At 33.1% G+C, this 12675-nt stretch overlaps 1 protein-coding gene across 1 annotated transcript; it reads right to left on the reverse strand.

Annotated features, from left to right (window-relative positions):
- Positions 1–1245: 1245 nt before the first annotated feature.
- Positions 1246–8451, reverse strand: LOC115957548 (ribose-phosphate pyrophosphokinase 4). The gene is made up of 7 exons (XM_031075821.1): positions 8213–8451; positions 5017–5332; positions 2981–3076; positions 2800–2868; positions 2578–2706; positions 1662–1758; positions 1246–1579 (listed from the first exon to the last, which is right to left on the reverse strand). Exons 1-7 carry the CDS (start codon positions 8341–8343, stop codon positions 1446–1448), a joined length of 972 nt encoding a protein of 323 aa, XP_030931681.1. The 5' UTR covers positions 8344–8451; the 3' UTR covers positions 1246–1445.
- Between the last annotated feature and the right edge of the window lie 4224 nt (positions 8452–12675).

The following is a 12675-nucleotide window of genomic DNA, read 5'->3' on the forward strand; positions in this document are numbered from 1 at the left end:
TTGAGTGTGGATCAAGGTATTCATTTCATCTCATAGGCTTAATACATTGTTTGCATGTAATTATTGAGAAATTGGCATAAATGAAAGGAGGTGTATTTTCGGCATGTTTTTACTTAGGAAATAATTGTTGACTTTTCCATGATACATTGATCTGTTATAAACGTACAATAGATTTGGGGGGGGGGGGGGGGGGGGGTGGAATCTTACTAGAAAACTGAGTTATGGGGTTTGCACTTCCTCTAATTTCCTTTTTTAACAATTAAATTAGGCTATAAGTTTTGAGACCTATAGCCATGAATTAGTGGGCATCTGCCTTTCCATAATGATATTTGGTTTGAGTAAACCCCCAACACACAAAAAAGTCACTTTGTTAATTATGGAATACATCATGATAGTAATGACTTCACTGCCTTGCAAAGACACCATAGTGTAGGTAACCCGTCTTTTTCCTTGACGTAGAATCCTTCAGATGTTTACCATCTTTCAAGCAATGTTTTACTTTGGTGTCTAAAACAAGTTCCAATACTGCAGCTGTTCTTCAGACTAATCGCTAGTCAAATGATTAAGCATTGCTATCTTTGAGATAACTCACATGGGCTTAACACTACAAGAACCAAATGGTTCTGGATATGATTTATTTTTTTTGGTAGGACCTTGCTCTTAGTTTTTGTGCAATTTTCGTCTTCCCTTGAATACAGACATACAGTGTTTGTAACTAAGCTTCTTTCACAATCTCTCTCACAATGTGCATGGAACTTTATTATTCAACTCTCAGGCAACCTCACGAACTCTTTATCCAAGCAAATGTTTCTTGCCGTCAAACATCTAGTTAACTCACCTGAATATTTATAAGATGAACTAGCTTTTGAAGAGCAACGTTGAAAACAATGTATCACCTATATGGGAATGTGAAGCCTGTCTTCTTTGTTTATCATTTTCAAAGGGATTTCCAAGCCAAAAAAAAAAAAAAAAAACTCATAATGATTTATAGTGTCGTATTTACTCCATACTCAGGCATGGTGAGCCCAAATGACAAAACAATCAATGAAATTTGCAAGCATTCCAGCGGCGTTTAACATTTTTAGTCCAAAATAGATTGAACACCATGATCTAGTTGCAAACCAGTGCTTCAGCATGTCCGCAAGGTGTTTAATTTTTTAGTCTAAAAAAGTCAGAAGACCATGATCTAGGTTCAAACCGGTACTCTTAAGGTTAGATTTTTTTTTTTTGGTTGAGTTGGTAACATTAAAATCATGAAATAAACCAATGAAATTTGACTTAAATGTTACTTCCATCAAAATGATTTATTGGTGAGGTTGCGAGTTCAAAACCCACTCAGTGTGCGTAACTTACCAATTGAAACAATAAAAATCAGGAAATATGCTTCTTGAATACAGCCTTGCCTAAAACATAACACTACATGCATTTCTTCCCACACCATCTTTTCAAATTTGTAGACCATCAGCGATTGATCCTGCAAGACTCAACACTTCAAAAGGGGCTTTATTTGCTATGGCTTTGACAGTCAGTGGGCAAGAATCTGTTATCCAAAAGTAGGAGAATGCCTTTTCCGAGCGTTCTGAAATTGAAATTAAGAAGGCAATAAAAATCAATATAAGTTCAAAAGATAGGGGCAGGGATAGGAATATGCAAGTACTTACCATCCTTTTGAGTGAACCGTTCCCATGAGCGCTTAGGAAACACCCCATGGGTGACATAAGCACTCACCTTCGCTGCCCCATGAGCCGCCAAAACTTTCTGGAAGAATCAAAGAGGAAAAGAGTCAGAGAGAAAGGCAAATGTTATGTTAATACGTGTATGTCTTACACATATCAAATGCCTGTTTCCATCATACTACATGATACACATCCACATGGAACATATATAAATTTAAAGACTAAAAGATTAAAAACTAAAGATTTATTACTTTTTTTAGAGGAAAAGACTTTGATACTTCTGTGGGAAATGTAGTACTGTCGTAAGGAAAGACATACCAAATGCATCTTGAATGTTATGATACAACATTAAGTACAATATAATTGAAAAAGGAAGAACATAGTACGGGTCCCTACACAAGTTAACAATGGATGTGTAAATTGAAAATGCTTGCCTGACTAATTATCCCAAAAAAAAAAAGAAAAAAAAAAAAGATGCTCACATGACTAAATCAGTAAGTTATACCTACAGATTTTGAATCATCTATTTCTTTTAAAAGAAAAAACAGAGATTCCATATTTACATAGATAAACACATAATCCAACTCCACTCGTTATCCAATATTTCACTGATTCACCATATTCATGTATCCATATTATGTCATTTCCCTATCCCTCTACAAACTTGGAATTACATGGGCTACATATGGTAAATTAAAAATTCAGGTTGGGGACATCACAAAAGATTTTGATGTTTAATGTAAATGACATTGTATTAGAAGAATAGTGGAGAGAGAGAGAGAGAGAGAGAGAGAGAGAGAGAGAGAGAGAGAGAATCTTAATGAACATGACCTCTGAAGCACATGACTTCAGAAGAAGAAATAATTCAAATAAGAAAAAAAGTCAATATATTTGAAGATACCTGGCACTCAATCAGGGTGCCTCCAGATTGGACTAAATCATCAACAATGACTACATGACAACCAGCAGGATTTCCTTCCTTGAGCCGGACTATCCTCTTATCACCTTCACGAACTTTATTACACACCACCTGCCATTCAATAACATAAAACGGTAGATATCATATAACACAAACAACAGATTTTAAACTTAAAACTCAAATCTGTTTGAGGGAAAAAAAAACCGTTGCAAAATGATCCAACAGCTTGTGGAATCGCTTCCAAGCTCCATCATCTGGGAATGCAATAACAATCTAGAAGAGAAACAACGATTAGAACGGAGAGATCAAGGATAGAGAAAATTCAATGGGCTAGAACATATTCCTAGAGTTGATAATAAATCAAGAAATATTAATCATCACTCACATTGTCAGCGTCAGGAAGCTGGTGCAGACGCTGTTTTAGGAGAGGAATACCAGTCTCAAACAAAGGCAAAACATGGTCCCCAAAATAAAATCTTTCCTGCGTAAAATTGAAAAGTAAAAGAATGAGAATGCATGCAATGCAATGTTAGCCAGAGTTCATTCTTTATTTAAAAAGATAAGAAAAGCAAATTAAAAAATAAATGTTACATAAATAGCAGAACCCTAGCTACCACCAGTTTTAGAACCATTAGTTACTGCCGGATTATGCACATTATCAGCTAACAGTCTTTGTTAATTAACTCAGACCTCTTAGGTTAAATAATCAGGCCTATATGGAGAGCATTTCTTTATATGAAAAGAAATCTGAGCTTATATTCCAATAGCTTGTGAGCTAATAGGAAAAGAATCACAATATCAGGATAGAAAATAAACAAATGGACAAAAGCATAGGATGGCCTAGAATGGATTTCAGTATACTATTTTTCAGAAAATATGCATGCAGATTAATTGGTTGATGGAATGCATTCCATAGTGCCAGCCCACCAATCCCAGTGGATTCTCATTAGTTGGTCCCCCATAATGTCATCCCCACAATTGTAGAACAGACCTGGCTAAAAGTGACCATCTCAGTAAAGCGCTAATGGCTTTTTAATGATTTTTCCCAGGAAGAAAAATCTTATATTTGCAGCTTGTCTTTTATTGAATATAGCTTATTTTATGCTGGGAAGAAGATTAAATGCATACCAATCAAAATCTATTTAGCTACAAGTCTTCAATCAATTAATATATCTCCATAATTTGAGGTTCAAATTTATACTAATAATGAAAAGGACAATGAGCTGAGGATTAGCAAGAATTTGAAATTGCTCTGGCAACACCTTGTTCAAAGGTAAGATGGTAACAATGTATATATTGTTACTTGATGGAGAATGGAAGTGAAAAACAAATATCTCCACAAGATTCCCTTGTGTATTTGACATTTACACATTCTTCAGAAGCTTTGAAGTTTCATTTCATTGAGCAATTGCTTCTATAAAGTTTGCCTACAACTTGAGCTAAATTGATTTTACACTGGGCAACTGTATGTGAAAATCAAATATAGTTTGCTAAACTTGAGCTAAATGTCAAAGACCACACACATATGATGCACACAAAAACATATAATTGTACACGTGTAAGAAACATATGCATAGTATCAAACATGCATGTCTAAATAATACTAAAATAGATATCACCACACCACTCCAATGCTTGCTCTTTTTCTCTAGGTTTCAACTGTCAAGCTAGAGGCCTATGATCCACTTCCAACCTCCTTAACCCTCAAGCCCAAAGAAAAGAGTGCTTCTAAGTTATGCCCAAAACACAGGAAACCAGATTCATATGTGCCAGAAGACAGCTCGAATATTCAGACCACAGTAAACAAAGATGAAATTAATAGAAGAAGAAGAAGAAGAAGAAGAAGAAGAAGGAAATTATTTTTCATAGTTACAACAAGGGGGAGGGGTGCTTTGAACTTTGGATGTCTCCATTGGAAACACCAAGAAGTACCTGTTGAGCTACAAGGCTCTTGGCAAGAAGAAGGAAATTATTGATCTCCAACAGTACAAGCTTTAAACAAAAGGAAATTCAGCAAAGACTCGTACTAAAAGTTCGTTTCAATATAATCCTAAACCATATAGAAATGCAGTTAAGTATCTAATTCTTAACCTAGAAAAAGGAAAAACAACTAATATCTCTGTTAGATGTTTCACTTTCACCTATTAGATGAAAGAGTGGAAAATCTTTTAACCACACCGCTCTGCACACCCCAATAGATAAAGAGTAGATATAATCATAAACATCTAAACATCATTAATTGAAGTAAGACAAACAACCAGAATCTTCTCATCAACATCATATTCACACCGATTTATAAAGTTTGACAAAGATACTGACTTCCTAGAATTTTTTTAAGAAGGACCAATTTAATGTTGAAAAAATTGAAGTATCAGTACAAAAGAAGTAAATATAGTCACTTCCAGAATAAATAGAACAAACCTGCAAAGCATGAATATCATAGATGACTAAACTAGTAGGACCACCTCTTGATATAGGTATATTAGTCAACATCCTTGATAAGGTAAATGCAGTTGCTACATCCCCTTCATCTTCCATTCGCTCAAAGGAGCCTGTTGGAAAGAAAGGCAAGACCAAAGTGAAGGAAGCAACAAACAGCCGTGGGAGTAAATATATGACTGAGAGCTGCTCAAAGATAACTCCTGTGGAGCTAAAGGATGCAAGAAAGGCAACATGTTGGCCTCGCAGATCTTGGGCATTGTTAATATAAATGTTTGGAAATCCATCATCGAAATTTCTGTACGTGCATAGAAAATAATCAGTTCTCCAATTCATCCTTTTGGGAAACAAGATTTATTCCTATGAGGTGATATCTCATTGTACTAGACTAATGTAACTGTTAGATGCAATGCCCCTCTTACTGCAAAGAGTTTTAACAGGTGTTGGTACCACATATATGTGAGAAAGGCTTTGCATTTAATGGCTGTGTGATAATTTCTAATTTAGGAGAACAACTGACTGTTTGTTCATCTCTTGGTCAAGGGAAAACAAAACTTAATTTGCAATTATTCTTTATAACTATTCTTGCAGGCCCACTTTTGTACACCCAATTCTACATTACGCACAGGTTCAATCTCAAATTAAGAGATCAGTATCAGTGTATGTGAACTTCAAAAATCAGAATACAGAAAGCTAAATAACAATTAAAAAATTCTACACAGTTAGAAATACAGATACAAGTGCTGCATGGAGAAAAGCACATAGATGTTTATGAAACAAAAAATTTATGATCCTTATTAAAAGGAGAAAAAAAAATTGCAAGCTTTAGTAAGTAGAGTAAGAATAGTATTTGAGTAGTGTAGAAATAATTTTTTTTTGATAAGTGAGTAGTGTTGTGATAATTTAGTCGGTAATAACAAACAAAGGGCATGAATAGTAGAGAAATGTTGCACTTTCAATAGAAGGGATTCCTGAAATGCTCATCCTAGCACTCCTATTCATATGTATAATCAAACTGAACCTATCACATTTATCTTTAACCAATCCCAGTTACACACAATTCAAGGCACTTAATGGGATAAAAGAAACTGAAAAAGGTTGAGGATGTGTGTTTCAACTTTCATAAGCTCTTGTAAAGTGCAAACCATTATTTGGTATTGACAAGAACAAACAAAGAATGAAAGAAGCTTAGCTAGTAGAAGTTTCTAACAAGAACAATTCTGAGGTACTTAAGGAAACTTTACTGAGATTCCTTTTCTTTTCTTTAAATTTCAAGACTAGGTGAAATGTGAAATCTAGTAATGAACTGGTTCAGTTCACCTCTAGGGAGCTAGGCCTAGCACCAAAATCTGCTTGCTGATTAATTGAGTTTCTTTAAACCTTTGGTACCTTAAATTGCTTACCATTAAGTTCAAATGCAATATTAGATCAAACATCCTTTCTAGACTAGAGGAGGATCAAATCATTAAATAGTATGAAAACCTGTAAAAGCAGGAAAGTTTGAAGTTTGCTCTTATAATAAAGTTTTGAAGTGTGCAGTGTGCTATAGGGGCTAATTTCCTATGGAAAAGTATCTGGGGTGTTAAGTGCCAAGAAAGATTGCCTTTTTTTCCTGGACAGAAACTTTACATAGAACTTTAACAGTTGATATTCTTCGGAGGTGTAATATGATTATCAATTTTTATTGTGTGTGTAAGAGTATGGGAAATCAGTGGAGCACCTTCTACTTCATTGTATTTGGTCATTTGTGTGAACTTTGTATGGGTATCCTGGGTTATGGCGAAGATGATGGCTCCAAATGTATGGAGAGGGAGCTTTCAGCACTACAGCGATTTTAAAGCTTGGAATGCAGTTTTTGGTGCCTCTTGTGGATGTTTTGGCATAAGAAAAATAGTAAATATTTGGTGCAATTGAACGGCCAATCCACATGATCTAACAATTAATGATATTATGGTTGTATAATTGGATGATGGTGTAAGGAAATGCTCCCTCATGTTCTATCTCAGGCCAATGAGCTCTAGCTCAACTAGCATATCCTCCCCTTATAAGTGTTAAGTGGAGGGTGAGGTCATGGGTTCAATACCCACTGGGTGTGTGTAACTTACCAATAAAAAAAACTTGTAAATGCAACTTTCAGCATCTATTGTATTCATTTTATTAGTCCCTCTGTTGAATAAAATAATATTTAGTTATAAAAAAATTGAAAAGACAGAAAGATAAATTGCACGTTTCTGTTACACATAAAATCAAGGAGTAAAAATATTCTATATTTTTCCCATATGTATTATCCTTTCCTTATTATTAGTCTGCATTATGTGATTCGGGTATAGGATGTTGCATTATTCTCCAATTTTGCAACTAGAGTCAAAACCTATGGACAAGATTAATTACAAAGTGATATTTTAAATGATGCCTGTGCTCGTCTCTTATGCAGTTACACACACACACACACACACATATATATATATATACACGCACACAAACACATGCTCCATTTAGTGCATTTGAAATGCATATGGCCATGTCATCATGCCAAGACTGGTGAAATTACTTTATACTGGTATCTAATATTTTTGTGCCAAATACAAAGATCATGTTAATAACAAGGCATGCGTAACACCACAAAAATCCTAACATCATGCCAAGACTTCTGTAATTTCTTAGACTGGTGACTTAAACTGTTGTGCCAAACACAAAGATCATGTTAATAACAAGGCATACATATGGAAAAGCAAACTAGGAAAACGGATTCAAACTTAACATTATAAATGTAAAAAAAAAAATAAAAAACTCTTTCTCAGTTAGCCCTCCTTCTTACCTTTGTTTTACTTAAGTCTTTTGCTACAATTTATTAAATTTGCATAACTATGTCAACATTCATACCACAATAATTCGGCTTTCAATTTTTCTTAACTCAAACTGGGTTTCAATTTCTTTTAACTAGAACGACATTAAAATTAAAAAAACGTTCTTTTCTTTACCTTATTCGTTTATCTAATTCATTTTATTGCTAAATTCAGAGAAGTAGATAACCAACAAGCGAAAAAACCAAAAAATAAAAACTACCCATTTCATTTTTATAGCAGAAGAGCAAGATAAAGCACAGAAACAAGTAAAAGAAAATGGAAAACATGAAGATTAATCAGTGTACATAGTAGAAAAGAAGGAAAAAAAAGACCTCCATTTGATGGTTTGGAGAGTGATATTGCTGGACTGAGCAGCAACGTTGCGAGCAAGGTCCTCGCATTCAGGGTAGTAGAAGAGGTGCACGTGCTTTTGTTTATTAGACTGAGATTCAGACAAAGCCATTGCAGTCCCCCCAAACCCCTTTGCTATTGGAGAGTGAAAGAGAGAGAGAAAGAGAGAGGGTTTTAGCGTTTAGAGAGAAACAGAGAGATTCGCGAGTGGTGTTTGGTTACTTGAATAACATATTTATAGGGCAACGAAAAGTGATTGTTCTGCTTCTACCTGCCCGTTGCCAAAGCCAAACGGCAACATTCAAAGTCCAAAGTCCAAAGTCCAAACTCCGCATGATATGTACGTGTTGGTTCAAGTGTTTGAACGTTTTACAACTTACAAATCCTCTTTTTCGTACCATACCATGTATATTTTTTACTTTGCTTATCTCTTGTACAAGAGATTTGGGAGTGGGTTTCAATTAATTTAATTGGTAAAATTTTTTATAGTTGAATAAGAGATTTGAGTTTAATTGGTATCATGGTCAGATAATAAAGAATTATCATTAAAAGCGAACGTTATAGATTAAAATACTCTAAAAAAAGCTAATTAATATCTTAATTTAATGATAAAAAAAAAAAAAAAAATCGAACACATAATATATCACGTACCACATGGATGGAATATAAAAAGTGAGGTGAGTTTGGTGTGTGATCTATTATGTACTTTTTACTTACCAAACAGAGCTTTGAAAAAAAATGAAATTCCATAAATACAATGGAGAGGCACTCGAGGACGGAATCTCTGATAAAATCTTGTGGCATTATTTTTGCCGTTGGACCCGACTTTTTTTTAAAGCTAGTGGGTCATGGCCTCATGGGACATGCCTCTTCTTAGTTTTAATGCCTTTCAATCTTTTGGAATAAAGCACTAGTCTTTTTCTTGGAACGTCTTATTTATTATTATTATTTTTTTTTTGAGATATTCGTGGTGGGTCTTATTACATAATATGATTTAAAAAAAAAAAAATTAAGTGGGTAGATTTTTATTTTTATTTTTTTAAATGAGGTAGTGGGTAGAAGCTAGAACCTTAGAACAATTCCTATCTCATAAATTTAAAGTTTCCATTCACATCGTGTTCATATTAATATTAAATTACTAGTAATTAGGGATGTGTATGGTTTGTATTAGATTGAATTTGAGATTTTTTTTTTTTTTTTTTTCCTAATATTTTTTTAAACCCACTTTGATGTTCTTGAATTGAACCCAACCCAACTCATAAGAATCATATTGGGTTGGGTTTTTTTTTTTTTTTTTTTTTTTTTTTTATGAAATTTATCAACTTTAACAAAAAATTTTGGCTTTCCATTCAACTATTTTTGCATTCATTATTCAAAAAATATTTACAATTTACAAACTTGCATATAATATTTTCAATTTCATTTAAAAAAATAGAGGAGCAAATTAATAAATTTAAACTAATTCCCAAAATTCAGATTAAATTGAACCAATACATTTTAATTACGTATTTTTTTAAAGTATTACCAACATGAGTTAGGTAAGGTTATTTATGTTGACAATTTTTCCAACCTGAATTTGACCCAACTCAATTTAAACAAAAAAAAAAAAAAAGAAGCCGAACCCAACCAATCAACTCATGAAAAACTAATCTATAGCGTGAGGTTGGGTTTGATTAGATCGTGTTTATTGGATTGGTTGGTTGAATGCACACTCTTAACATCAACCAATACATGACAAGTAGCAAAAAATAAAAGAAAAAGGAAGAGCACTATAAAGGAGACACATGTTCAGTAGTTAAGCAGTAAAAAGAGCAATACTAGGACCATAACTATTTATACAACTTTTGCTACAACTCGCCATGTGGCGAGTTATGTCAAAAGTTTTGAACTTAGTTGTGGTCCTAGAATTTTTTTGTAGCAAAATTTATATTACATGTACTTATTATGCGACAATCAATCATTAATTGAGAAATTAGTTAAAATATTTTAAAATCTGAATCCAATTAAGCAATCATCCCAAAAATCAAGGAGAGCTCAATATTGGATCATGAAAGTTTTACTAGGGATCAAGATTGAGAAGATAGGTGTCTAGTAGGACAGTGACCATTAGAATGCGAGTATAAATAGAGGTTTCGTTTAAGTAGAATGCAGTCCAACTCCATGTCAAAACTCTCATTGTTTATCCCTTGTATCATGTTGGTTAGAGGGGAGTAAAGTAGAATTGGTTGAAAATAAGCTAATTTTTGACAAACTCTATTTTACTTCTCTCCACTCCTCATGCCTCCACTCTCAATCCAAACAGACCCTAATAGAGAGGAATAGAATTTTAGAAAGATGTCATTTCCTTTTTGTACTTTTCAAAAACAATAAAGAAACAGATTAATCTGTTTGGCAAATGTGTCTCTATTTCAACTTTTTGAAAACACTTCACCATCACAAGATTTTATTTTTATTGATTCTCAAAAAAAAAGAAGATTTTTTTTAATAGACCCCACCACATTTTGGTTTTAACTTTTTATAATGAACAAAACCAAACAAACCCTACTTTGCCAAATTGGACGGAGATGGGAGAGAATGGTTGGGTTTGAATTTGGAATTTCTTAAATATCATCGTAAGTCTTTATTTACAACCACACATTAAAGGTATATCTAAATAAAATTGTCTTTTCTCTTCCTTTCTTTCCATGAACCAAATAATTAAAGATAATTGATAAAGGAGAAATAAACTAGACTATAAGACAATTGATCTGCGTGAAATGTCTGTTTTTTTTTTTAAAGAAAAAAAAAATATTTATGTATAGATAATCGTGATCATGAAGGTATAAACTATGTGACTATGTCCATCCAAATTTTGTCTTTTTTTCTCCGTCTTTTGCTTGTTTAGTGAGCTAAGGACCATGACCTTTGAAAAATTATGCATCCCGGGTTGGTCCAACTGTTGGAAGGTTCTTCCAAACTGGAAAAAAGAATTTTTCTTCTTATTTTTTATATTTTGGTTATTGTTTCCTTCATTTCAAATTGAAAACTTGTAATTTGTAAAAGTCAAGTGTTTTTATCCCTTTGTCGAAGTTATAACAAAGTTGAAAGTGTTGATTAGGACTCAGGAGTATAGATCTTCGGTTCAAGACCCAAAATTTGCCTCTGCCTTGCGTGAAAGACCTATTTCCTTGGCCAAGCACAAAGAGTCGTAATATATATAAATATATACACACACGGTACAAAAACAAAGCGATGTAATTTTTTTGATTTATCTATATTTCTATTTTTAATTATATATGATATATACCAAACAACCCCAACGACCAACTATCAGTGTGGCACCCCATGCCCAACAAAACTAGTAATACTGCAATGACGTCTTTAAGAATATTTTTAGGATGATTACTGAGAAATTTAAATTATACGAAATTTAATAAAAATATAACTTGAATAAATTTTAATGCTAAAAAAAATACGTAAATATATAAAATATTATAAAGTGAAAATTGAAAATGCTAAGATGATAATAATAATGTGAGAAAAAGTCTGAGAGAGAGAGAGAGAGAGAGAGAGAGAGAGAGAGAGAGAGAGAGAGAGAGAGAGAGAGAGAGAGAGAGAGAGAGAGAGAGAGAGAGAGAGAGAGAGAGAGAGAGAGAGATGTTTGCTACAGTTGTAAGCCGAACGGCTAAGGAAAGCAAAATTGTTGCGACTGTAAATCTAAAAAGAGCATAACTACTAGTGAGTTCAAATCTTCTGTCCCACTTTTCCTGCTCCACTTTATACTCCACTAATAAAAGCTTGCCACGTATTCACCTAATTAATTAAATACTATCATTAATTAATAATGATAATATCAATAAGTCAATAATGATAGTATTTAATTAATTATGTTAACATGTGGCAAGTTTTTATTGGTGGAGTATAGAGTGGAGCAGGAAAAGTGAGACAGAAGATTTGGATTCAACTACTAGCACCGCTAAGGAGAACTCAAGACCACGGTATTTTTCTTGATATCATTTTTTTTAATGGAAAAATGAATTAGAAATCATTTTTATAATTATTTTTATGTAATGGGTTGAACGAATTACAAATTTTAATTATTAGGGATATATATTTTTGTTTTTGAATAGGCTTTTTGTTGAATAATTTGTTCACTTGTTGTTGTTTGATCTAGCTTTCTTTTTGTTTAGGTTATTTTTGTTGTTATTGCTAATTTTTATTAAATTTTTTTTTCTCTGGTTTAAGGGGTTAAGAATTATGTTTCGGGAGCTATAATTATTTTTGGAATAATGCTACATTCACAAAATTTTCATAACAAATCTTATGTGATAATCTATTATTGGTGCTAAAATTAGAAGCAATAATAGCTTATCACATAAGATTTGTTGTGAAATTAATGTTATGAATGTAGTATTACTCTTACTTTTGTTGAACCTAAATTCTTGTGGTTCTCAGGTCATGATAT

Source organism: Quercus lobata, chromosome 8 (assembly GCF_001633185.2).
Source record: "Quercus lobata isolate SW786 chromosome 8, ValleyOak3.0 Primary Assembly, whole genome shotgun sequence".
In the NCBI taxonomy this organism is placed as follows: Eukaryota; Viridiplantae; Streptophyta; class Magnoliopsida; order Fagales; family Fagaceae; genus Quercus; species Quercus lobata.